At 40.9% G+C, this 22,335-nt stretch overlaps 1 protein-coding gene across 12 annotated transcripts in view; it reads right to left on the bottom strand.

Annotated features, from left to right (window-relative positions):
- GRIP1 (glutamate receptor interacting protein 1) overlaps positions 1 to 22,335 on the bottom strand; it is a 352,437-nt gene that overhangs the window by 23,270 nt on the left and 306,832 nt on the right. For 10 of the 12 annotated variants that reach the window (XM_077934694.1, XM_077934690.1, XM_028746447.2 and 7 more), the window contains 7 exons: positions 13,567 to 13,714; positions 12,531 to 12,700; positions 8,740 to 8,895; positions 7,784 to 7,936; positions 4,118 to 4,304; positions 3,410 to 3,555; positions 1,933 to 2,013 (listed from right to left, as the gene is read on the bottom strand). In XM_077934694.1, the coding sequence (XP_077790820.1) occupies positions 1,933 to 2,013; positions 3,410 to 3,555; positions 4,118 to 4,304; positions 7,784 to 7,936; positions 8,740 to 8,895; positions 12,531 to 12,700; positions 13,567 to 13,714 (1,041 nt within the window). The remainder of the gene's footprint in view (positions 1 to 1,932; positions 2,014 to 3,409; positions 3,556 to 4,117; positions 4,305 to 7,783; positions 7,937 to 8,739; positions 8,896 to 12,530; positions 12,701 to 13,566; positions 13,715 to 22,335) is intronic. The other 2 variants (XM_077934693.1, XM_028746459.2) reach the window with 1 other exon arrangement.

Raw genomic sequence — 22,335 nt, forward strand, 5'->3', positions numbered from 1 at the left:
CAACAAACACTCTGTGAGGTGAGTGGGGCTGAGAGACTTCAGAGAAGTGTGACTACCCAAGGTCACCCAGCAGTTGCAGGTGGAGGAGCGGGGAAGCGAACCTGGTTCACTAGATTACAAGTCTACCGCTCTTAACAACCACACCACACTGGCTCTTAAGCTACATTAACTTCCTCCTACATGTAATGAATATGATCTTGCAAATACAGATATGAGAAATGTTACACCCTTGCAAAGACCCATTTGAGTCCATCCTCATGGCTGATATGAAGAACAGAACCTACGAGCCGCCTTTCCCATGAGATATAGAGGGCAGTATATGTCTACTTGTAGGAAACTATTATTTTGATATTTTATCAGCTCATATATCTTTCTGGACATTTTTCAATGCCCTTTTTTCAAAGTATTTGCGATGATAAAGTAGTTTGCGTTATAAAAATTGATCTCATAAAAATCTATACTGCATTCCTCAGTTTAAAAATCAATTGAGATGGCAAACAAATTAAACTTAACTGGAATTCCTTATACCCTTTAAAGGATGTTTTCCTAAGTATTCTTTGTTAAAAAACAACTCAGTTTTAAATATAATGGTAGTATGTATAGCATATTCTGTATCATATTGGGTACAAATAACTTCAGGGTTGCTTTTTTGTTTGTTTATTGTTTAATGAAAACCTGTATCCAAAACAGATCACTATTCTGTACTCTGCTGAAATTATAAATGGTAACATTGTTTTTAATTTCAGTGTATACAGTGCTTTTTTTCAGGGGGCACTCAAAAGTACGGCACCTCTTTTTTGTTGTTGTTAAAACAAATTAACCTACTGTAACAAGCTTATGGTGAATACTGGCACTTATTTTTCTAGAAAAAAAGCACTGAGTGTCTACTTGATAGTAGATCAATGGCTCAAACTTCAACCTCCTCCAAAAAGGACTCCTTCCCACACGATGGAGTATAATGGTACTCCATTGAGCCCAGGAGCAATTGCACAAGAAAAAACATGCTACTCTCCTCATGTAACTGGGGAAACCCTCAGACCACCTTATAATTGGTACTTATCTGTGTTTTGAAACCCTTAAACCATAATGATGGAATCTGTCAGACTGCAAATTCTGAAGAGTATCAGTCATCTCATCTTATCCGCCTGAATTGGGTAAGTTAACAACTACCCTACTCTAAACCGCATTGGCTCACAAAGTTAAGTGTCAAATGAAGAACTTCAGGATCTCTATAACCCATACCCAGTACATTTCAGCAGTATGATTTTAAAACTTTAAACAAGAAAAATGCTAGAATAAAGCAAAGTAAGGATGGAATAACAATCTTCCAATCTTCTCAAAGTTTAACAGAAAGCAAGAAATTAATTTAATACTGAATTTTAAGGGAGGGGGGTATAAAGACTCTGAAGTAATACAGATAGCGAATTTAAAATAGAAACCTTTATTTGCAAAGCTAATCTCATCTCAGCTGGGCAAAATGAGCACAAATTCAGATAAAGATTTTTTTTCCAGGAACCACAACATACAGATGAGCATTTTTTTTAAAAAAGTATATAGCAGTCAAATAGAAGAATCTTCTTGTTCTTTCTCCCATTGTTCTGTATTTTTATCTATATTAATATCCTGTGTCTACAACTCTTTTTCCTGATAGACATAAGCCTGTAATTTCCTTCAAATTTCATTCCTATCTAAAAACCTCTTTCAGCTATAATTATCACTGAAGCTTCAGAGAATCTAATTTATACTAAATAAGTGATTTGGTTATGGGGTCTAGCTTGAACTTTTGGCTAATTTTAATTTGCTGGGTGGTCAAAAGCTCTGAAAGAGCAAAATAAAGTACAAAATACATCTGCAATAATTTTGTTACCAAACATTATATATTATCAGGATCATATATTTAAAAAAACATGACAAAGGTCTACTTTTACTTACAGCTTATGGTGATGCCAAGCTCTACGTTATGCTTCTTTGGTAGTTTTACATGAAAAGTGCCACTACTTGGTATAACAGATTCTGTAATTAAAAGGGTTTTTTTCATTTATACTACATGCTGGGCTGAATCACATTCATTGCATTTTCATCATTCACACATTACCCGTTAATTAAAAATAATAGATAATATTGAGTCAAGGAAGCAAAGTAATTGTGGCTCACTTTAAAGTTCACAATTTTAAATTTTGCTGTGTATGCTACATACTGCCACTTCTTAAAGTGAAGGACCTATAAGTAGAAACAGGATCCTGAACATACAATAAAGCCGGTATCACAAGTAAGTGTGTGTGTGTGTGTGTGTGTGTGTGTGTGTGTGTGTGTGTGAGAGAGAGAGAGAGAGAGAGAGAGAGAGAGAGATGATAAAACTATAGCAATGACTTAAGGATGTCCTGTAGACATCTACCAGTAAATAGGGACAGAATTCCTCCCAGCGAAAGCACATTTGACCATGCACAGATCCCCATAGGGTCAATGGAGCCCTCCTCCCTTCCTCTTTCCACTGTACATTCATCTCAGAGAATTTCCTGTGATCTAGAACTGGAGGCTACTTCCTGCCTCTCCATAAATTTTCCAACCCAGCCCTTCAAAGTAAATTCTGGGCCAGGTTGAGGACTCAGAGCTTAATGGGGAAACAGGAAGTGTACCAGCTTCCTGTTTCAGCAACTAGAGCAGCCTTTCTCAACCAGTGGCTCCCCAGATGTTGTTGAACTACAACTCCCATCACCCCTAGCTAGCAAGGCCAGAGCTCAGGGATGATGGGAGTTGTAGTCCCACAACATCTGGGGACCCACAGGTTGAGAACCACTGAACTAGAGGCTGCACTGTGGTGTGCAAGTACAAGGAGGAAGGAGGGAGGGAAAAACAATTCAATTAATCCTATGACAATCCCTCCACACTCATGTGTGTAACTCTGGGAGGGATTGAACCTAAGAATTCCAAGTCTCTTTTCAGTCAATGGGAGTTTCCTCATGACAGCAGGTGTCATATGGGGATTAAGAGCAGGCCCCAAGCTTTGAAATGCGCACCTTAGTTTAATCATGTCAGTGTACAAAATTTGAATCTTTGTTTCCAAATTACACATTATGTCCAAATTTTCAGCAACATACTGCGTCCCTAGCGCTTCTGTTTTGCACAACCGGCAGGTACCCATTCCCCCAAAGTCTGGTGCCTTCTGTCTTTGAGCAATCAGTAGAATAAAACTGGCATATACGAAAATATGTGAGAAAGAGAAGATTGATTTCACATCCTAAATAATAGAATACTTGTCATTTCTGCCTGAGTTTTGAAATATTCAGTATGAATTAAAGACTGCAGAAAGAGATGGAGGTTGTATATGCATGTGTGATAGCAGCTTCAGATTCAAAAGTGAAGGGTTGAGCTTGCATTCAAGTAAGAGAAAATACTTGATTATTCGTACCTGCAACATCAAATTCTATTTCCAAAGTGACCTTGCTGGTGATAGATGAGTCTCTAAGAAGCTGATTAGCTTCATCAAATGTGCTGTCTTCTGTCGGGATCCCATTTATAGCCAGTACTCTGTCTCCTATTTGTAGGGTGCCACACCTTGACACAAAAGAGAACAAATGAGCATTCAGACACAGGGGAGATCAAAGCCAAAATAAATGCACTTTTCAATAGACGGGTAATAGAACAAACCCAACTTTCTCAATATTGTACGTCTAAATTTATTCTCATGATTTTATTATGAGCACATTTGAAATGTACCAGTTAAGAAATTAATAATCCAAAACTCTGGTGTTTTAAAGATTTGATCTCAGCAAAAACTAAGCAGAGATAGATGTACTTTCTGCCAATTTAGAATCAAAAATATCAAGGTCTTTGAACTAAGATTTAGAATTCCATTAGGAAAAAAATCTCTAATTAACATCGCTCCCAGTTGCCTGTCGGAAGTAATCGTCTAGATAAAGGCACCATTGCTTTTTGTTCTTCTCATACCTTATCAAGATTTTCTATTTTTTTAATCCCTTATTTTCAGGACAGGAAATTCACTAGGTACCACCAATTTTCTATATTTTGCCTAAAACCTGAAAATAACTAGGCCAAAGCACCCAGAGATAAGTTCTCAGCAGTAAAAGTTAGGAGCAATCATTTCAAAGCACCTCACCTTTCTGCTGGACTGTCAGCCTCAATATAGGAGATCAGAGGTGGAGATGACAAGGTCTCCGTAGCAAACACACTGCCCTGGAGCTGTATTCCAAATCCGACAATGGGGTCAGCTGTCAGCACTACTTCTGTAGTTTCTGTGTGGACAACCTGCCCTGCCAGGCCAACAGTGCTAGAAGCTAGCGACACTATAAAACACATCAGTGGCATTTAGAAAGACGCAACACAAATTAAAACAATTTCTGACACAAAACCCATCAATATATCAAGTACATCAAAGAGCCAGCTGCACTGGCTCCCGGTGGAGTACAGGGTCAGATTTAAGGTGCTGGTTTTGACCTTTAAAGCCCTTCACGGCCTAGGACCCTCGTACCTACGGGACCGCCTCTCCCGGTATGCCCCACGGAGAGCCTCAAGGTCCATAAATAGCAACACCCTAGTGGTCCCGGGCCCTAAGGAAGTTAGGTTGGCCTCAAACAGAGCCAGGGCCTTTTCAACTCTGGCTCCGGCTTAGTGGAACGCTCTGCCTCATGAGACCAGGGCCCTGCAGGATCTGATTTCTTTCTGCAGGGCCTGTAAGACAGAGTTGTTCCGCCTGGCCTTTGGCTTAGAATCAGTTTGATTCCCTCCCTCTCTTTCTTTTTTCTTTTTCTTTTCTCCTCCTGTGATGAGGCTGCATTTTAATATTTTAATGTTTCAATATTTTAATGTTGTATTTTAATCTTGTTTTTAAGTTGTATTCATTCAACTTGTTAGCTGCCCTGAGCCCGGCCTTGGCTGGGGAGGGCGGGGTATAAATAAAAATTATTATTATTATTATTATCATCATCATCATCATTATCATCATCATCTATAAATGATTTCTATCTCAAAAACTATTTATTATGATCAACACAGTGAGCAATATTTAAATATTTAACTGATATTGTTGACAAATGAAGTTTAATCCAGTTATTCACTGAATGATACATTTCTTCTGTAATCAAAGAAATAACTGCTATGTAATGGACCATCTGGAATTCTTGCCACATGATGATATGGTTTATTAAAAAACCCTTTTGCTTCATACACAGGCACAAAGAGGGGGGCAGAAGGCACTGATGTAGCTAGGGCGTCTATCAGTGGAGTAAGAAGGAATGTAATCCACAACAGACCTTGGGAAATGAGCATATATCAACTGAATTTTGAACATTCTCCAGTCATTATGCATAATCCCCAACAGACCTGGGGGAATCTTGACTGCATTTTGTACATTCTCTGGGCAATATGCACATTCTGTGGTCAGTATGCACAGTCTCCAATAAACACTTTTTTTCTATTTCCTTTACAGAAGTGTGCACAAACACACCCACCACCCAGGGCTGCTTCTGGCTTGTGTACAATTCCCATGAGGATTATGTGCACATTCTCCATGAGACCTGGTGAATGTGCACAGTGGCTGGTTGTTATGCACATTAACCACACAACTTACATTCCCCTTAATAGATAGACACTAATGCTTGCCCAAGGCAAGTAATAAGCTACAATACACGAGGTATGAAGAACATACTTTAAACATTAAAAACTAAGTTTTAAAAATAATAATAAAGGAAAACAAACCAAGCCAAAACAAGTGTAATAAACAGAATGACAGTGTGGGGTATCTTTAAGTTTTATGGCTATATGTTTGAAAAAAGCTGCATAAGTAATGCAGCCACTGCAAACTTCTGTTAATAAAATGTTTATGGTTCCCTACACCACCAGAGTTTATTGCCAGGCGTTTGGGAAGATCACATTAGGTATGCAGACTTTTCTACACAAAGGGCAATGAAAACTTTATAGCATCCTTCAGTCATACATATTCTAGACTCTTCCAAGGCAGATACATTCATTAAAACTTGCATTTTAAAATGTCTTGTTAGTAACTAGTTAGTACATCAAACCTTGAAAGTGCTATAGAAAGAAAGAGGGTATGTGCAACAGATACTGCGTGTTTGTGTATAAATAACTATTTGCCAAATAATACATTAGGTTCTATAACAAGCACTACCAGGCTTCCACACTTCTGCTAGATGATGAAAAAGGCTGGCTATTTGTTTTGATATTTCCAGTTAAGAGGAGGAGCTCATAGACAAGCTAAACTTGTTGCCATAGGTTGAAGGAGACGACCAGTTAAATGTAAGCAGAAAACAACTCTTCTTATGTGTGGATTTTTAAGTATGGAAAATCTTATTGTTGGGACTTTGCTAATTGGTGGCTTCCCCCCTCCTCACCCCCCCCCAACATGTAATTGATACAATAATGGTACATTAGTGGCGGATTTATATCAGAGCACCCACACATCCTTCTGCTTTATTAGTGTTCTGCAATGCTTCTCCCATGTTAACCACAAACTTTTGTCGTTTAGAGGAGCATTTTTGTGCTAACGCACAAAAAAGTGAGAGGAAAACAAATCCTGGAATATTTGTGGTAGCAAACGTTATGGGATTTTTAGCAAGGAACTACAGAGCGTGCACCTATTGCAAACAAAGCAATACGACTGCCCCAGAACCCTTGCAGGCACAAATGGTCCCGAAAGTGTGTTCATGTATAACCACCCCAATAACATCATGAGCACAAATCATGATGAATGCTCAATAAAAAGGACATCTGGAAGGGCCCTAAGTGTTTTCTCAAGCATTTATTGCTTCCTTCCACCAACAAATAAACAAATAAGAGAACTGGAGAAGGCTTTTAGGGAAAACTTGTTTTCTATGTTTTAATCAACTGCTCATTTTTACAACAGACACAATTAATTCCTGTGTGACACATCAGTTTTCCATGAAAGGAGGCAAACAATTTATAACCATGCCTATTTAATATTAGCAATAATACAAAAAAGTGTTTTGCAATGACTGGTGCATTAATGTGCATAAGAAATATGTGAAAAGGGCTGTTATTGTTAATTTGAGCAAAGTAACCCCTTTACAGCATGGATTTGAATCAAGGAGTTTCAGAAAATATTCCTTGTAGCCTGTTGACTGGTTCATCCTAACAGCAACAAAAGAGCAAGGCACTAGCAAAATAACTAGGCATAGTCAGTTACCTTGGACCATAGCTTGAAAAATAATACGAATAGCTTACAAATTAAGTAGGGTCAGTAATTCAGTTAAGGGCAAAATTCAGTGGAATATCCTACCACTTACAGCAAGTGAAAGCATTGTGCTGACACTGTGCTCAGACATCAGGGTGCCTTTACTACCAACACAACAGAGATCATTCTATCTATAGTCCTGACAGTCACCTGCCACATCTTATAGCTCAAGAAGAAGGAAATTCGTTTCATTAAAAGTTGGTCTACTTTGAAGAATACTGTGTGATATGACTTCATTTTTAAATCCTAGATTTTGCATTCTGGTAAACACTGGGTTTTAAACCTGTTGCCACACTAAAGCGATACCCAGATTATGACTTGTAGATGCAGAACACACAATTAGAGGGCAGAAGAAACCAAACCTATTTGATTTGGGATATGGCGATGGAAGTACAGCATGTGGTCAAACACTAACTCTTGTCCTGCTGTAAAGCATCCCCTCTCACGGTGGCTCCTAACAAATCTGAATTTCAATGCGCTTTCATGTCATTTGTCAGATGCATTTAACAGCCCTGGCTTCATTATACATTAAAAAAACCCCTTATGGTCACCTACATGAGCTTTTGAAGTCCTTCTTTTTCATCCTTCTTCTCATCATGGTGCCACGTGGACTGGTAGAGTAGAGACTGCGAGGTAAAGTCCCCATGTTCAGGGAACTCAGACTGTACGCGCTCATGGAGGCCGGAGAGAAGGATGAAGATACAAGTGCTGTTGAAAGAGAGGAAATCACTTGGCACCAGGTGCTCGGCAATAGGGAGCCGGGGAATTGCATGCCTGCTATTGGCTGTTAGAAATCTAGACCCTGGTATGGCTCACGAGAACGGTTTGTGTGCATACAGTAACAAAATCACAAACTATATTAAAAAAAAGGCTGTGTAGCACATTCAGGGTCAGGTGAACCATACAAAACACCTGTTTGTTATAACAAACACACCATGTGCAGTCCTGCCATGATACTTCCATCCAAGTATACAATCAGCTCTTAATGAATGCCACTAATGTCAACCGTTTTGTAGTTCAAAGTCAGTTGAATTCATTGTAAGTTGATCAAACGCTTAGATAAAAGCACCACAACAGGGTTACAGACACAGCTATGTGAATTAACGCACATTTAACGCAGTGGGTCTAGCAATACATTCTTTGGAAAAGGTGATTTCTGACATTGGCTTTGAATGGAAAAAGGTTGCATTCTCTTATAAGGTACTGAACTGAGTTTTGTAAACCTTTTGAGTTATCACGTATTTCCCCCCTCTTTCTAAAGACCGGTTAAGTTAAGGCAGGAGAGGGGGGAAAACAATGTCAGAAATAACCTCACACGATTGTGAGAAATCATGAGACGTTGCAGATTAACGAAAGATTTCAAAGAATGAAAATGGGGGTGGGGAGTATGAGAGGAAGAGGGTGAGGTAGAGTAAATGGTGATGACGACGACAATAAATAATAATAATAATAATAATAATAATAATAATAATAATAATAATGTCAGGAGGAAAAAAAGCATGGAACATTACGAAGGCTTTTTGGAGGTGATGTTTTCTGGCATTTCAAAGCTGGCATCCTGCAATGGTCAGGGTGGTAGGTATTGTAATGGTGAGAGGTGAGAGTGCTGCTGTGGCTGTTGGCATAGGGATTCCAGGTGAGCTGCCTGTTGCTCCTTTGAACCTTCGCTGCCCACCATGAAGGGATGAGAAGAAATAAAAAACAAACAAACAGAAAGGACCAGAGAAGAGGGAAAGGTAACTGGATTACATAAATTTAAAAAGGAATAGAAATAAAAGCAACCTGAAAACAAAAAGGACCCCGTTGCCTTCCCCGCCCCGCTTGGTAGTGAGATAATGCTAGAATTTATCCCAGGGATGGTGACCACTCATAGACTCAGAACTAATGGGTTTCGTGCCTTTTTTTTTTTTTTAAGTGATCAGTATTCAATCAGTTTTTAATCTGCCTCTGCCCTTAGCTGCTATGATTAAACACTTAAAAGAACCCATTTGAGTCAACATTACCAGGATGCATGATCTACAATTAGTAATTAAGTTCTGAAAATATCCACCCGTTTAAAAGAACTTGTATATATATAAAAATTAAAAATAAAACAAGGGACCATATATCAAGGGACCATGCACTGGAATTCAGAGTGTTTTACATGTCAGTCATTTCAATTTACTGCTTTGACATTTTAATTTTACCGGCATTCATCAGTGGCACTATATTATCCTGGAGAACGAACTCCCAAGCATCAGCACAAAAATTCCATTTAGGCGACTTTATTTAATAAAAACAAAGCAGAAATCTAAAGTCATCATTTATTGTTCTGATGCGTGGTTTTCAGACTGTTTTCGCCCACTGCAATAAAGGCGCATGATTCCTGATCCTAGTTAGTTTTGTGACAGCTACACCTTAAACAAAAAATTAAAAGAAGGGGGGGGGGGGGAGAGAACCTGTCAATTTACTACAGTCAGAAAATGATAACTGGTCTTCTTATAACATTTCAAACTATATCAACTGAAACTTGCAGCATAGGATATTCAACTCTAAGCAAAATAAAAAACTTCATCAGTGAATTTATGACAAGGGTTAAGGGAATACTCTTTGCGGGCCTCTTGTTTTGCAAATTTCGTTCTTGGGGTACTGCACTAGGGATAAAGCTTTAATATTTGGGCACTAACAAAATATATATAATACATATAACCCTATATAAAGCTAATGAGAATTCTATTATGAAAAGAAATAGGTAAGAAAAGGGATAAAAATGAGGAAAATCTAGAGTTATAAACTAAAAATAAGTCAACTAATTAAAATGTCTTCTGCCGCAAATGTGAAATACTATGTTAGAGCCAAAGGTTCCCTTCCCTTCAGTGATTTTAAAAGCAGGGATTCTTCCTGCAATTTTATACGGAGGGCTTTTACTAAGGAGATTCACTTTATTTGAAGTACACGTGGGATTTGCCATACAAGGTTAAAGCATGGAGTGCTCCAGTTCAGAATTTACATGCCCTATTTCAGGGTGTTATTACATTTCCACCACTACTTCTATTTTTGCCTGCCGGAGCACACATCCCAAAAGTCAGTCAGCATTCTGTGCTCACTATATGCACAATCAGCCCTCAATATCCTGTTTTGGGGATTTCCTCCTCAATTATTTTTTTTTGCAGCTTTGTAAATCTTGGGGTTCCCCCCAAATCTGCTCATACCTTCTTCTTGGTGAGGATTGTGCCGTTTTGGGCACATAAGAGTCCATGCTCTTAGCACATAGAAGGGGTGGAGAACTCTATGGTCCCCTGGATGTTATTGGGCTACACCTCCCAACACTGGCTGGAGCTGAAGGGAGTTGAATCCGACAACATCTGAAGGGCCACAGTTTCCCCAATTCCTGATATAGAGGATCGGCAAACTTTCCTGGAGATGTATTAGACCAGTGTTTCCCAACCTTTGGTCTCCAGCTGTTTCAGACTACAATTCCCATCATCCCTGACCACTGGTCTTGCTAGCTAGGGATGATGGGAGTTGTAGTCCAAAAAACAGCTGGAGACCAAAGGTTGGGAAACACTGCATTAGACTTTAAAACCATCAAGCTGAGACGTTACACTGGCAATTCTGCAACAGGGGAGTGGAGGAAACATGATGTTTCTACAGAGCACACATAGAATGAATTGCAAGGGAGCCCTTATACATCTTGCAGCGCAACATGACACTGTTGAAGTGCTGGGGCAGCCAAACATTCCAAATGGGGCAAGGTATGCTTTTCCCTGTGCAATGAAAGCATGGCTGCCTTGGCCTGCAGCCTTAATGGAGCATGAAGATATGTGAACCAAAGAATGCCATAAGAAGAAGAAGAGTTTGGATTTGATATCCCGCCTTTCACTCCCTTTAAGGAGTCTCAAAGCAGCTAACATTCTCCTTTCCCTTCCTCCCCCACAACAAACACTCTGTGAGGTGAGTGGGGCTGAGAGACTTCAAAGAAGTGTGACTGGCCCAAGGTCACCCAGCAGCTGCAGGTGGAGGAGGAGCCATCACATGTAACATTTCTTTCTCCCATTGAACCATCTCTTTGTGGAGCACGCCTGTGCCTATTGAGAGTGGTTAGTTAGCCGTATTATGCTCTGCCCTCAAGCTCTCTCTTTATTAAGGTATTAACACATTATCACTGCCCTTGGCAATAAAATATGCCATTAATTCTTAATAGTCCAGTATGGATAACCCATCACTGTGTCTGCTACTGATTTAGAAAAAATATATAATTTTCCTTGAGCAAATTTAATTCTGGCCTCTTCGAGTAAACCAAGTGCATAATAATCCAATCCTGAATAGGTGTATATCGTATGAAAATAAGACTTCTTAAAGCATGATGCTGAATTTAAAAAACAGGTGGCATCACACACTTAGAATATACAGTCACACCTTGGAAGTCAAACAGAATCCGTTCCGGAAGTCCGTTCGACTTCCAAAATGTTTGAAAACCATAGCATGGCTTCTGATTGGCTGTAGGAAGCTCCTGCAGCCAATCAGAAGCCGTGGAAGCCTTGTTGGATGTTCAGCTTCCAAAAATAGTTCGCAAATTGGAACAGTCACTTCCGGGTTTGCGGCGTTTGGGAGCCAAAACGTTCGAGAACTAAGCTGTTCGAAAACCAAGGTACGACTGTACTGTTTATTAATCAATTCTCTTTATAGATGAAGGTAAACAATGGATTATGTATGTTGCAAAGCGCATCCCTTTTCTTTGTAGGCAACTATGAAGTTCAAGGTAATGCAAAATAACACATACCCTTGGATTTTAGAATTGTAGGAGCATCGGAATATAGCAAGCGGTCTTACACTGAGTCAACATTTGGTCCATCTGGCCTAGGATTATCCACACTATCTGATAGCTGCCAAGAGTTTCAGTTGGGGAGCCTTTTCCAGCCCAACTAGAAATACCAGGGATTAAACCTAGGCCCTTTCGCATGGAAGGCAGATGTTCTTACCACTGAGCTATGGTTCTTTTTTCTCTTGTCTCACAGAAGTTAAGGGCAGATTCCCAACTGACTCTTAAAATGCATTTGATTTCAAATAAATCTGACTTAGATATCATCAAGTCTATCTTAAGCATTAAATTCAAAGAGTAGTTCTGAGTAAACCTGATCAGAATTTGGCTAAAGAACTTTAAAAGCACACTTGAAATTGAGGTTTTAAGAGTAGAAGACCAAAGAAACAACAACAGCAAACCCACTTAAAATTTCTGTAACATCAACTTTCAAGAGTTCTTCCACAGGAAGAAACATGGAGAAAAGGATGGTGTTAGATGTAGAACTTCAAGTCCTCCTACCATGTTCTGGTCCCTTAAGAGCCAGCCTTGTCTGATGATGAGGAAGGATCTCTAGCTTGACATTGTCAGAAGTATTAGCCAAGAACTGTGTCGCTTCTGCCAATGTACAGTATTCCATGCTGGTGCCATCAATGGAGAGAATATGATCTCCTACATGTAATGCGCCACATCTGTGGAAGAAAATGAAGCACACTGTGATCTTTCCTTGGAGAACAAGGATTCACTTCTTTTCAAATGGATAAACAGCTTCTTCTTTCTATTCTGCTTTTTTTAAATTAGAGAAAATTATCTGTAAAAGACTCGTCAAACCTTTAAAATGATTGGAAGATTAGATTGCATTATTAATTAGGTTATAGTTGCAATGTTCTGCCAAAAACCAATGCAGGGAGATAGCCAAGTCATCACTCACAGGACTTGGAACAAGCAGTAGAATAAGTGGGAGCTGCTTAGCTGAAGGAGGCTACCCCTTTACACAAGTGCCAAAAAGTTCATAATTTAATGAGTTATTTGAGAGTTATATAGGGCTGCCATACATCCAGATTTTCCTAGATATGTTGTCTTTTTAAGAGGTAAAATCACCATCCGGGTGGATTTTTAAAATATTGCAAAATGTCCAGATGATGATGATGATGATTATTCTTCCTTTTTTTGTAGTGTCTCCTGGAGGCTGCCAGGCCCGACATGGCCTTCCTGGGATGCAAGCAGAACCCTACTCATGCAATTAAGTGTTCCTGCCCCTGCTTCCTCACTCCAGCCCCTAAAGGCAAGGTGGCATAAGAAGTGGCAAGGAGGAAATGGGCATAAACTGGATGCAGGAGTGGAAGTGTCTTTCCGTTTACACAGGACACCTTTGGATCCAAGCTACTGGGTTTCTTTGTCTTGCCTATAATTTTTGCTGTAATCCACAAGCTATGCAGGGCACTTCTAACTGCCCTAATTGCTTCTTCTCAGAGTGATAGACTCTGCTGCTTGATTATATTGTCAGATGGAAACCAGGTGGGTTACATATCACGGAGAACTCTCCTGCTGCACTCACCTGTCTGCAATACTTGCAGATTTTATTTTGTCTATGATGATCACTTGTTTGCTACAGCACATCGAGGTAGATAGTGCAACTCCCAGAGCGGAACCAGCAGTTTTGGCCACTTCGACAAGCAGCGGCCCAGAAGCTGTTGCTACCGAATCTGTAAAAAGCAAAGGTTATTGTGGGAGATCACACAGGGTCCCCAGACGTTTAACGGTCTATTGATCCCTATGCTACCACTGTGCTCACTTCCCCACTGCCACCACCCCGTTATCCTCGGGTAAAACATTGAGTCCAGCCAGCTGTTAAAAGTAAACCAAAAAGAAAGCTTATTTTACAAACATTAACAAGTTTATGGTTTCTCAGATAATATTCCTGTCAGTATCTTAACTTTAGTTTCTTTACCAGCCTATACCTTCCTACTGCCTTCTGACTGATTATCTCAACTGTTTGACTGACTCCTCTTAACAAATTCTCTCCCTCTCTCACACCAGACTAGCCCAACCCACAGACTTATCTTCCCTGTCTCTTCTAACTCCAGACTGTCTTCTCAACCACCCTAACTCCTTACTCCCCCCAAAACCCTCTGTGCTCAAACCTTATATACAATTCACTCCACCCCTTGGGTTCCCATTGGTTAGTCATTTTACAATTAGTTAAGCCTTTCCTTATGAACCCAGTATGATGTCACACACCTAGGAGGGCAAACGCCACAGTTGTCCTTAAGACTGCATCTTTCTTTCATCTTAAAGTTATTGATTAACCAATTAATCAAAACGGGGTTTCCAAAACAAAATGTTTATGTGCATTTCCTCCCCCGCCAGAAGTTGCCAGGAAAATATTTTGGTACTCTCTGTCAGGCTGAATTTGACTTTGGAACTTGATGTCTTAAAAAATGTTGACTTCAGCACCAGGAATGAGGGCAGGGAAGCATGAATGATATTTGCTCCACTGAGGTTTGCATTTATAGTAGTCTCAGTCTTCTTGTGTAATGCAGCAATTAGTCTTGAAGCATTAAACCTGAGGAGGTAACAATCAGCACAATCTGTGCCATATCGCCTGTTCTGGTCTGTACTACTTCTTCTGATCATGTTACACCCCGGTGTGCTGTTTGGGCTAGCAGCAATAAGCATACAGAATAGCACAGGATCTGAGAAGCACAGGATGCTGAATTAGCACAACTGGCAGTCACAATGCCATCTGTCTGGCATCCCTAGATAGGCAGCTGTTACCAACAATTCAACTTAAGGGAACCCTACATATTATGCTATTTACACTTCCCCGCCCTCTTTAAAGCACTGACTTAAATTAGCCAGAGACAAAATTTCCTGATCAAAATGGTGCCCACTGGCTGCTATTTGTCCCTGCAGGTGTGCAGCTGTATCTCCCCCCCCCCCTGCAATGTTATCCTTGCCTGCCTTTCCCTACAGGTGCTCTTTATCACATGGTTCTGCAATTTAAGGTAACCATATATTTCATGTAACATCTATTTGGGACCTAAACTTTGCTTGGAATTTGATTTTGAGAGTCATGGGCACTACCCAAAAGTGTTCCTGGGGAAACTCAGCCAGATGGGCGGGGTATAAATAATAAATTATTATTATTATTATTATTTCATTTCATTACTAACAACAAATGACATTCCTACCCACGCCATGTCCTTGTTTGGACCCATGAACCTAAATCTAGCACCAAGAGTTTGCATAGAGGAGACTTGCAAGAAAGCCAAACAAAGCGAGACTTCAGATTTCAAGTGGCAGGAGAAGGGTGAAAGGCCACACTTGTAATTTTTAATAACTCCAGAAACTGAGGGGGAAATGCTGGAAAAAGGGGCTTGGGGACTAGCAGAATAGAGGCAGAGCAAGCCAACGAGGAAAAAACAGCAATGTAAGGCGCTGTGGGTTAAACCACAGAGCCTAGGACTTGCCGATCAGAAGGTTGGCGGTTCAAATCCCTGCGAGGGGGTGAGCTCCTGTTGCTCAGTCCCTGCTCCTGCCAACCCAGCAGTTCAAAAGCACGTCAAAGTGCAAGTAGATAAATAGGTACTGTTCTGGCGGGAAGGTAAACGGCGTTTCTGTGCGCTGCTCTGGTCCGCCAGAAGCGGCTTAGTCCTGCTGGCCACATGACCTGGAAGCTGTACGCCATCTCCCTCGACCAATAAAGCGAGATGAGTGCCGCAACCCCAGAGTCGGCCACGACTGGACCTAATGGTCAGGGGTCCCTTTACCTTTAAAAAGGCACAATACAAGGTACATATATTTAAAAGACCCGAGGAGAGAGAAAAGAATGGGAGCAAATGGCGATCTGGCTGCACTCAACTAAGGAAGGAGCAAACTGAATCCTGGAAGTCCTGTATTCCAAAATGTTGCTGCCTGTCTTTGACCTCTGGGCCATTCTGCTGAGTTTTCATTGTAGGCAGAGGCAGGGGGCAGCAGAGTACACTTGTCCCAGGCCTTGGAGAGCTAAGCAGGTAGGGGCCCCCCACCAGGGACCGGCTGCTTTTTTGTTTGAGTTTATAACTTTATTCTAACAAGGTTCCTGCCTCAGGCGTCTGACAAGCTCTGTACAGGCCTAATTGCAGGAATGGGAAAACAAATAGGAACACGGATATCCTGCCACGCAGCAAGGTTACCACTTCTGCTGGAAGGTCTCCCTCCATTTGTTACATCTAGACAATCTTTGAGTTAGGACTGACTACAGTGGTACCTTGGGTTACATACATTTCAGGTTACAGACTCTGCTAACCCAGAAATAGTGCTACAGGTTAAGAACTTTGCTTCAGGATGAGAACAGCAATTGTGCTCCGGCGGCGCAGCAGCAGGAGGCCCGATTAGCTAAAGTGGTGCTTCCGGTTAAGAACAGTTTCAGGTTAAGTACGGACCTCCGGAACGAATTAAGTACTTAACCTGAGGTACCAGTGTATACAGATACGTCCTATTATAATGGTGCACCAGGAACCCAAATCAAGCAGACCAGGTGAGCAAGCGCTGCCACCAAATTAGAGAAAGCAGAAGTCATGGAGTGCGGGTCAAGGAAGCAAAACTAAATACGAGAAAGAGAGATCAGAAGACGATAATCAAGTGCATCTCCCCCGACAGAGACAGATTAGTTTATCATATGCAAGTAAAAAAGCATGAGTATGAAAAATGAACCATACAGATATGCATTATTCATGAGCAAAAGATGTTTCAGTCATTAAGATATTTACACCATGACTAAAGCACTTACACACTACGTTGATTTATCGGTTATGTAATTACATAAGATATGCTGATGAATATTTGCACGGAAAACACTCCTAGATTTTTATTTCGTTAATAAGTTCCCCCACTTTTGAACATTGCATCTCAATCAGGACACAAGACTTTGATTAAAGCCTCCCAGAGGTACTGAGATTACCTTCGGCATGCTAATAACAACCTTGCCTTATTCAGCTAAACAACAGGGCACTTTCCTTCCTTATCACAAACATAAGAAGGGGGGGGAGAGATATTGTTAACATCTCACTCACGCAGTGTGGCACACAGATTTGGTTTGTAAGAATCCAAACAAAATGAGGCACCTCCTAACCCTTTCAAATGCTCTCAGAATATTATGTTGGCTCTCTGTGTTTAAGAAGGAGGTGGCTGTCACAACACATTTATATAAGTGATCATAGTCGAATACAATAATCTATAAAACTATATTTAATAGAGAGGATGGGGGCACAGGGGAGAGACAGCAAAGCTCATTCAGAGCAGCTGTTACCATTGCCCATGGCAACTAGAGTTATTCTACCTGTTATTTAGAAAGCTGATGTATTTCCTCTTGCTAGCATGAATAGCAGATGAGTCATTCTTGTTCAATATAATCCAGCAAGTACAGGAATAAGAGTGTTTGCACAAAATGTGTACTAGATTATATGAGATTGTGAAACAATGTAGATCAGGAGTAGTCCTTCAGGGTGTGTGTTTTAATAAAAAAACTACAATTCCCACCATTCTCTACTGTATGCCATGCTGGCTGGGGCTGATGGGAGTTATAGTCCAAAACATATGATTGGCTACCTCTGATCTAGATCATTTATCAGAAGGTTTGTAAAATCACCAACCACTTGAGGGGAATATTGGTATTAGTAGGGAATAGTCTATAGACTAAATGTGGGAAACCTTTATTACTTAGCAAAATGTTGCTGGAATACAATTCCCACCAACCCCATGCTAGCTGGGGCTGATGGGAGTTGGAGTCCATCAACATCTGGAGGATCATAGGTTTCCCACCCCTACTATTGACCATCCCACAATCCCATTTCTAGACTAGCTGTGGCTTCTCTGCATTACAACTACTGAAATATCTAAGATGGAAATCCAAGATGTGACTATTTCACCGGTTTAAAACTCAATTAATGGATTAATAATGGATTAAGAATGACAAAACTTTTGTTTGAGCCAAGTGTCTGAAGGACGACCATTAATAAATTATAATTCTAAAACCAATGCTTAATCATATGCCAATAAAATGATAAAATATACATTTTTAATGCAGTGCTAGAGCTCAAGTTGGCCTGTAAATCATATAAGCAGTTGATCTGGGTGCCTATATCCTTAATATAAGATCAGTGGTTAGGATAAGACATTCTGCACATGCTCAAAGGTCCTCTCCTTTCTACTAGCTTATCGGTGTTCCAACCATGGCAGAAAACTCCTGCATATATATTTCCCCTGGTTCATATTCATTTTTGCCCAACAGGTACATTTTAAAGGTAAAGAGACCCCTGAGCATTAGGTCCAGTCGTGGCCGACTCTGGGGTTGTGGCGCTCATCTCGCTTTATTGGCTGAGGGAGCCGGTGTACAGCTTCTGAGTCATGTGGCCAGCATGACTAAGCCGCTTCTGGCGAACCAGAGCAGCGCATGGAAATGCCGTTTACCTTCCCGCCGGAGCGGTACCTATTTATCTACTTGCACTTTGATGTGCTTTCGAACTGCTAGGTGGGCAGGAGCAGAGACTGAACAACGGGAGCTCACCCTGTTGCGGGGATTCGAACCGCCGACCTCCTGATCGGCAAGTCCTAGGCTTTGTGGTTTAACCCACAGCACCACCCGCGTCCCTAGTTACATTTTAGCTAGGAGTAAATGAAACAGATACAGTGGTACCTTGGATTACAAAAGCTTCGGGCTACAAACACTGCAGGTTACAAACTCTGCTAACCCAAAAGTAGTTGCTCTGGGTTGCGAACTTTGCCCCAGGATGAGAACAGAAATCCTGCACTGGCAGTGCGGCAGCAGCGGGAGGCCCCATTAGCGAAAGCGCACCTCAGGTTAAGAATGGTTTCAGGTTAAGAACGGACCTCTGGAATGAATTAAGTTCATAACCTGAGGTACCACTGTAGTTACATAGAAACCCTATGTACTTGTATATTTTCACCACAATCTTTGGCAAAATGAATCGATTCACTTTTCAGCTGAGGTGCAACCAAGTTGATAAGGATGCTGTGTAACTTCTGTTTAACCCAATATTCAAATTTAAATTTATACAGTCATCATCATTACCTTAAATAAAAATCAAAGATTCTCCCCCCAAAGTCCACCCCATTTTCCTTCCACGAATTCCCTTTTTTTTAATAAAGACGCCCCAACAAAGTATAAAAAACTATATAAAGATATAAAAGATAAAAAGTATATAAATTTTTTTTTCCAGAAAATAGTTACCCAGCCTTTGGATTCTAAATCTCTCCCCCCTTCCCCGGTTTAAATTCCCCATGTCCATCAGTCTGTCTGTTGTCTGCCTGGAAATCTTAGATCCATAATCAGATTTTCCCCCAGTTCCTTGCCAGTTTTTTTTAAAGTTATTTTTATGGTATTTAACTTCAAATCTCCAATCCAAAAACGGCCCCTAAGGGCCTTTAGTTTCCTTGGTCTTTCAGGCTCCCCCCATTGTTCTTTCCATGTTGTAGTCCAGTTTCTTGTCTTGTTCCGCTGCTAAAACGTTCTAATTCAGAAATTTAGTAGCTCTACAGGGGTTGTTGTTATTCAGGAACAAAAACTTACGTTCAGTCCCTTCCTTTCTTCAATAGAAAATTCTATTGTCTCCTTTAATATAAACACCCCTGTAGACCAAATACTGTTTCAGTTTTGCAGCTTTCCCAGGAGATAACAGGTCCTGTACAATTCCAAGAGTATTTTTCCACTTACGACCATCTTTGTAATGTCCCGAAACCCCTCTAGGGGGATTGTAGTAACTTTGTTTCCTCTGATCCAAAAGACCGATTGTTGTTCCATATTTTCAACATTTTGTATCCAAATCGTAGCAAATTGTAACGAAATTAACTAGCAAAGTCCTCATAGCAGAGTCCTCTTTAAATTTTCCGACTTTGACAGCTACTTTGACAGCTGTCAAAGTCTCCGTCTCTTTTCACCAGGCTCTCTCACAAATCGCCCCGGTTCCCAGGGGGGGTTACGTTTTCCTTCTCCCTCCACTCTTCTCCTCCAGCACAGTTCTTGTAGTTTTCCATCGTGGAATTCTTAATTTTTGTCAGAAATACGCTTCTTTCTAGACCTTGGTTACCCAGTCCTTGTTTTAAAATGTTTACAGTAGGGAGGGGGACTGACTTCCTTTTTGGATCCCCCCCCCGCTCGTGCCAAATCCGAAAAAAGATTCCTTTTTTTCTCCTTTTAAACCCGGTTTCCCAATTACTCACGGGTTGTTGTTAAAACTCCGAATTTTCAATGGAAGAAGTCAGCGCTCTCCGCCGGATGGCATGCGGCTTCGCTCGGCAGGGAAAGCAGAGGACTCAAAGCACCACGCCACTCCCCGGCACCCGATCCGTAGCCTTTAAAAAGGCTCCTTCACGAGTCGGGAGGGCGCTAACAGTGCCAGCCGAGTCACCCATGTCCACGGGCTCTGTGCCCGTGGTTTTTAAGGGTCCCCGCGTCGCCGGCGCGGTAGGACCCAGCCCCTGCCGAGCAGGCTCCCTCTGGAGCTCGGAGGGAGTCCGCCATTCGGCGATGGCGCCAACCCGGAAGTCCCTGTGTAACTTCTGTATGGAACATGAGAAGTTTCAGAGCAGGAAACTGGACAAATTCCGTGATTCTAAACTACAGAGGAACCTCGGGTTAAGTACTTAATTCGTTCTGGAGAGCAGTTCTTAACCTGAAGCACCACTTTAGCTAATGGGGCCTCCTGCTGCTGCCGTGCCGCCGGAGCACGATTTCTGTTCTCATCCTGAAGTAAAGTTCTTAACCCGAGGTACTATTTCTGAGTTAGCGGAGTCTGTAACCTGAAGCGTATGTAACCCAAGGTACCCCTGTGAATGGGGTGGTGCCAAATGATCTAGATGGACAGACTTATCTGCTAAACCATGAACCAACATATTTTGGATTTCTCTAAAGGCTCACTGCAGAAGGAAGCTAAGAGTAGATACTTTCCCCCATTCTTTACTCCCCAGTTTCCCCCCAAAAGGCACACCTGCTCTTTCCTCAGCAACCTTTTGCTATACAAGACGCAAATTCCTTCCTAATCTGTCTTGCATTAGCGGTTTAACCTTTTGAGAGCGACAACTTGTGCTGTGCCACAATATACCAACAAGAGCCTGCACTTTCTGTGTTGCTAGGCTGCATTCGAGTGGTCCTTCATGCAAATGCACTTATTTTAATCATCATATAATTTTACTAGCCTAGCCTGAATGCCAAGTAGATAAATCAGTGAAGCCTGGTTTTTCCTTATCTCTACAGAGACAACAACTTTTTAATGTAACAACGTCTACTATACAGTGAGGAGTATATTTTTTCTAATGCGAAAAACTGACAAGACGTTTGCATGTCTCTGAATACTCTTTCCTTAACCAAGCTACATCACTGCAGTGGAATATGGTTAATACACATTTACATATTTATTTTTAGGGAAAAGGGTAGAGATGCCACCCTATTTAATTGCACATAGATTATACAGACTAATCTACCTTCTGTAAAGGTCATGAATACACCATATGCAGTATTCACGTAAGTGTTTGTTTTTACCAAAGTAACAGGGTTCATACCCTGGCTAAATTTATGTTTCGTTAATCAGAGTAACCTTATATGCATTTCAGGTCTTGTGGGAAAATCAGAAACACTATCAGTGACCAAGTCCTGATAGTGAAAGCTGAAAAGTCAAAGCAGTCACTAATTTTCCCCTCAACTGTTCACATTATCTATGTTTAACAAGGTTAATCATGTGTGAAATCTAACGCCCAAAAATAACATTGGAAGGGAGTCAGCCAGTATATCGTGGCAGACAGAGTACAGGTGGTAAAGTAGGGCAGTTTCTAAATAATAAAACAACTATTTAAAAATTAAAATTATTCTTCAAAGGATTGGCTGCAAAGCCCAAAGTGTGGTCTGCACAGTAGCATATGTGTTTACTGCCCTCATGATCCTAGAAAAAGCCAAGTGCTTGCAGGGCTGATTAGTGTTTCTTTCATTTGTATTCAGTACATCTGTATGGAGATGGAAAAGCCACTGGGAATAAGGGTGGGGGACACAATCTTCCTGGTTATTCTGAAAATCTGGATGGTTAGCTGTGATAGTCCATGTTTGTACATCAGATAAATCTATATGGGAAACTTGCAAAGAGTTAGAACACAATGGAGTAATCTTTTTGGTGGTGCTGCACAACTGATATTTTTCTGATCTTCACCTCTGCTATAAGAAATTGAAAGTTTTAAGTGTAAATTAAGTTTATTATCATGCATGCATCCACACATAATAAAAGATACACATTCAACACTGAGAGTGTTACATGGCTAGGAGAAATTGCAAAACTAG

Source organism: Podarcis muralis, chromosome 10 (genome assembly GCF_964188315.1).
Source record: "Podarcis muralis chromosome 10, rPodMur119.hap1.1, whole genome shotgun sequence".
Taxonomy (NCBI): domain Eukaryota; kingdom Metazoa; phylum Chordata; class Lepidosauria; order Squamata; family Lacertidae; genus Podarcis; species Podarcis muralis.